The sequence below is a fragment of the Sinocyclocheilus anshuiensis genome, unplaced genomic scaffold, assembly GCF_001515605.1.
Source record: "Sinocyclocheilus anshuiensis isolate Anshui unplaced genomic scaffold, SAMN03320099.WGS_v1.1 scaffold3625, whole genome shotgun sequence".
Taxonomy (NCBI): domain Eukaryota; kingdom Metazoa; phylum Chordata; class Actinopteri; order Cypriniformes; family Cyprinidae; genus Sinocyclocheilus; species Sinocyclocheilus anshuiensis.
In genome coordinates, this window is record NW_015556028.1 from 51,458 (window position 1) to 56,326 (window position 4,869).

A 4,869-nucleotide genomic window follows, 5' to 3' on the forward strand; every position below is an offset into this window, starting at 1 on the left:
ACTTTATATTCACACATAAGCACTAAATACTGTTACAGATTTACAATACCACACATATAAAGCTAGAACTAAGTTGTACAGAAAGAATCTCAGAGAGAAACAAACCGGTTTACCTGGTCTTGAGTTGCTATCTGTTGGCTGATGCAGCGCTTCCCTCCCGTACTTAGTGCTCGAGCATGTTTTTGCATTTCTCAAGAAGAAATGTTTTTCGACTTTTTGGAGCGCTGTACAGACTGATCGGCAAATGTTATCAAAGTACCACGAGAATGATGCTATATGTCTATCTCAAGATGTCAAAGGCCGATCAGTAGGCCGCCGTGCGTTTCTGTGGGTGCTCGGCTAAATCCGTTAGCGGGGGCGCCACACAAGAAAATATTACCGGTATTTCAAGAGCAATTCATTCGATTAACGTCTGCTTTCTGGTTTCCATGACATTTCAAAACACCAGAATTAAACCCGTAGTTACGGAATGAAAGATATAAACGGACTTATAAATGTTGGGAACCCTATAAATGATACTTTCGTTTTACTACAATATATATTTTTTACTATCGTTAAACAATGGTTACCACAAATTAACTATAGTTTTTCTACACTAACCAGTTTAACCGTAGTATTAGTAGTAAAACTGTGGTTATACAAAAAAAAAAACATGGCTACTATTTGACTATAATAAAACCATGGTGAGCCTAATTTTCTTAGGAGATTTGTATTTGTGCATACTTTTTTGTTTTGTTTTTATATCAGTACTGCCTTAATGGTTTGATGTTTTGCAGCCTACTGTTACTGTAAAAACAGTTACTGTTAATGCCTACTGTAAAAAAAAGAAAGAAAAATAAATCAGAAAAAAACAAAACAAATTGGCGATACATGCTCCGAAGTCCCGCTCTGAATCAAAAGATTTGCAAACCCTCACCGAAGTCCCGATCTGAGTCAAAGTATTCACGATGCAAGGTCTTACTCAGGGCTGGGCAGAATTACATTGTTTGAATCCAGAATTTGGCAAGTATGCCTCCAGTGGCATATGATATTTATGGTTTTAATTTAATAATCATAATTTGAGGATTACCTAATAATACTTAATGCACTTCAAACATCAGTTGATACAGACCAACTGAGTAGAATTGTTCAGTCTAAATTCATAGTTTGTTATCATGTCACTAGCTTAGTTAAAAATATAGATTCATAGATCTCTCTCTCTACGAATCTTTGTTAGTATGACAAATATTTGTTACATTCATATTTTGCAAGCATTTGCAGTGTTTCTGTGTACAAACAAAATTAAAATCTCAAAGCAACAAAACATAAATTAAGAAAATAACAAACAAACTAATTACAAAAAGTAATTAACAAATATGAAATTTGTCACTACAGATAACTCATATAAGTTTCTTTATTATGTTATCATGTTTTCATTGTGTTTTGTTGTTTTAGTTAGCTGTATTTTTTTATTTACTTAATTAATCAAAATAACCCAACTGCAGTTTGATTGAGATTAATTGAAATGCGCAATGAAAAATATAGTTTTTGAAAATTGTTAAAAACAGAGTTATGTGTTTTTGCAAATGAACTCTTCAAATATAGACGAATATTCATCATTCTAGCCACCAGACGGTCCCAACGTACACCACATTGAAAGGATTGATTCAGGTAATGAACCTTTATATGATCTCGTTCAGAGGCACTGGAAAGCAAAGCTTTGTTTCGCCATCATTAAACAATTAGACCACATATATTTTAATCTCTAAAGATTAAGATTCCAAAATATGTCAGAATATCTATGATATCCGTTCTGTTTTCTTTTAACCTCTAGCAGATCTGATGTCATTGACCAGAAGAACAACAGCAGCTGCTGCAGCCACGCCCATCAGAGCAGTGACGACCAATCGGATCACAGGCTCGATAGTATCACAGCCATGAACTTCTGGGAAAAAAAGTAATTAGTTAATAGTAATAATTATAAAGAGAGAGCGAGAGAGAGAGAACGCAATAATAAAAATTGATTTAGGGACTCAAAAATTGTAAATGATGACAAAAACTCATCCTTTGGCATCTTAAGTTATCAGTCTGTAAAATCAACAAACTGATTCATAAATGTGAATTATATCAGTACTGCTGTACCTGAACATGTGTGACAGAGTTGACTGATGTCCAGATGTTGAGTCTGGTTGCTGATGGGATTGTTGAGCACACAGCTGTAGCTGTTTTTATCCTGATATTCCACCTCCAGAGGTAGAGAGAGACTGATGCTGAGATCAGACACACTGATGCTGGACAATAAACTGTTTCCTTTGTACCAGGAGAGAGTCACATGACCCACATTCACCACTGAACACACCAATGAACAATATGATGATGATGAAGATGAAGAACATTGTGAAGAGTTATTGCTGATGACAGGAACAGGCAGACGAGCTGAGAAATATTAGAAATTTCAGATTAAATCATGCTGTTTCTTGTGTTGAGTGAGATTCTGTGATGTCATTCAGTGAGTGTTTGTGATTTCAGTTTTTTTTTTTTTTTTTATTACATTATCTGAGATGCCAACCTCGGAATAATTAAGCAAAAGAAAACTGTTAAATAGGTTTAAAATTAAAGTAAAAAGTGAATGTGTATCTCAAATGTTATTATTTTTAAGATGGAAAAGGCTTTATATACTTTAAAGCGATAACAAATAAAAGAAACTGATATTTACAGTAACTCACCATAGACAGTGAGACTGAAACTCTTGATCACATTGTTGGTCTGTAGTTGATAGAGTCCAGCATGTTGAGTTGTGGTGTTTATGATGATCAGAGATCCAGTTTGACGATCCACCTTCAGTCTGTCTCTGAATCTCCCGTCAGGAACATCATCATATACAGTCATGCTGCTGACCATTACATTGATTTGAGCTATTAAGGTGTTTTCAGATCCAAACCTCCACAGAATCAGATCATCACCCATTATTTCAGTAACACCAGAGTTTAGAGTGACTGAATCTCCCTCCAGCACTGACTTCACTGCATCTGTATCAGCAAACACACATGAAGAAGTTTTGTCACAGATTAAATCTTTAAAATCACTTGATGCCTTACATCTTTTACAGCCTTACAGATTTTTTACATGGTAGAACAGAAGCAACTGAAGTCATAAAAACACATTTCAAACTCACCAACCAGACACCACACACTGAACAAAACTAATTTCAGAAACATTTTCTTCATCAGTTCACTTAAATCTTAAAGGGGTCATATGATGCTGCTAAAAAGAACATTATTTTGTGTATTTGGTGTAATGAAATGTGTTTATGCGGTTTAAAGTTAAAAAAACACATTATTTAGTGAGCTGAGGTGGCGGGGTCAAGAATGGCGGTCCCGGCGAAGGAGCGGTGAAAACGGTGAAAGCCATTCCGGCGATCCACAGCACTAAGTTGTTGTATTTCCTCAGCGACCAGCACGGATCAGCTCTAGGCATGACGAAGCGGATATCGTCCTCTTTTGGAAGACCAAACAAAGTAGTTTCGCTTTCACAACGAAGCACAAAGCGTCTTCACGACATGGCTGCAGCGTCAACAATACTACAGAGAGAATAAAAGTTACGCCTTCTTTCTTTGCGTGAACATTTGGGCGGCGTTATGCAAATCTTCCCACATAGTGACCTAGGTATGTGGGGGCGTGTTCGAACGAGCCGTTTTAGGTAGGTGTGGCTGACTCTTAACTTTTATAAAGAATATCTCTTTGGATTTGAGACTTTAGTCTTTGCAAATTTACAGATCTTCTTTATGCACCAAGAGCTTGTAACACTCCAAAGAGAAAGGAAAAAATGAAATCGCATCATATGACCCCTTTAAATATCACTTAAATGTCTGAACAGATGCTGTGTGTGTTTGTGGTCTTTCTTTAACACGTCTGAACCTCTGTCACAGTTTATTCTCACGTGGTCATTTCCTTTAACACAGGAAGTCATGCAAATGAGCAATCGCATTATATTTTTTTAAATGAATTCTGGTGCTGAATGAAAACTAGCAGAAGAGTGAAATGCTAAAGTCATGAATTTTAATATTTGATATTTGTATTTACTGATGTTGTGAGATGATCAGCTGCCAATCTGTGTAGTTTATTAATGATGCAGGAGAATATCATGTTTGACTTCTGACTCTTAATTGACTGTTGGATTCATTTTATTTAACTGTAAATATGTTTTATATGGAACAGAAGTCTGAATGTTTGGTTCATATTAGCAGGAGAGAAAATGAAGAAACGCTTCAGCCACAAACTACTGACACTCACTGACCGCATTCATAATAGACACGCTGATGCAGGAGCTGTTTTTCCACCAACAGATGAAACCACATTAGATGAAGATAAATCAGACCACAGCTGGTTTAACTCGACTCAAATTGAGCTGCTCACAATACATTCAGTGGATCACTGTGTGTATCCCCCCCCCCACACACACACAGTGTTGGTACAAGAATTAAACAGTGAATGTTAATGAGACAGCAGCCTGTAAATCTGATTAATTCAGTTGAACCAAAATAAATTTGAAATTTGGCTGCCTGTGAGATTTGAGAAATGTTTGTTCATAATGAGATCTCTGGCATTTCATTGTAGTCTTTGCTTTTAAAGTCAGTTAAAAAAAAAAAAAACATGCCTCCAATCTGAGACGGTTGAGCTCCCAGTGCTATAACGCTATAATGCTGTTAGTGGCTGTTCTTTAGAAACCCACCAGATGGCGCCATTTATGAGTTAAGATTCAAATCAAACCACTGATTATTAAATTAAAAAGGTGTGTATATTACTGTTCATTTATTTTACCTTCTGTGAATTTGTGTTATCTTCCAAGAGAATGGTGTAGTGGTCTTTACACAATGTAAAAATGGTTTTA

General features: G+C 36.0%; 1 protein-coding gene across 1 annotated transcript; it reads right to left on the bottom strand.

Annotated features, from left to right (window-relative positions):
* Nucleotides 1–1,802: 1,802 nt before the first annotated feature.
* Nucleotides 1,803–3,133, bottom strand: LOC107676151 (SLAM family member 9-like). Its single transcript, XM_016470672.1, has 4 exons — nucleotides 3,106–3,133; nucleotides 2,706–3,008; nucleotides 2,122–2,415; nucleotides 1,803–1,924 (listed from the first exon to the last, which is right to left on the bottom strand). The coding sequence occupies exons 1-4, from the start codon at nucleotides 3,131–3,133 to the stop codon at nucleotides 1,803–1,805; spliced, it is 747 nt and encodes a 248-aa protein (XP_016326158.1).
* Nucleotides 3,134–4,869: the final 1,736 nt, after the last annotated feature.

Excerpts from the sequence above, each read along its gene's own strand:
- LOC107676151 (XM_016470672.1), bottom strand. The coding sequence starts at position 3,133 with ATGACTTCAGTTGCTTCTGTTCTACCAT. Across the intron at positions 3,009-3,105 it reads AGTTGCTTCTGTTCTACCAT|ATGCAGTGAAGTCAGTGCTG; the intron begins GTAAAAAATCTG and ends TTGCTGATACAG. Across the intron at positions 1,925-2,121 it reads ACTCTGTCACACATGTTCAG|AAGTTCATGGCTGTGATACT; the intron begins GTACAGCAGTAC and ends TTTTTTTCCCAG.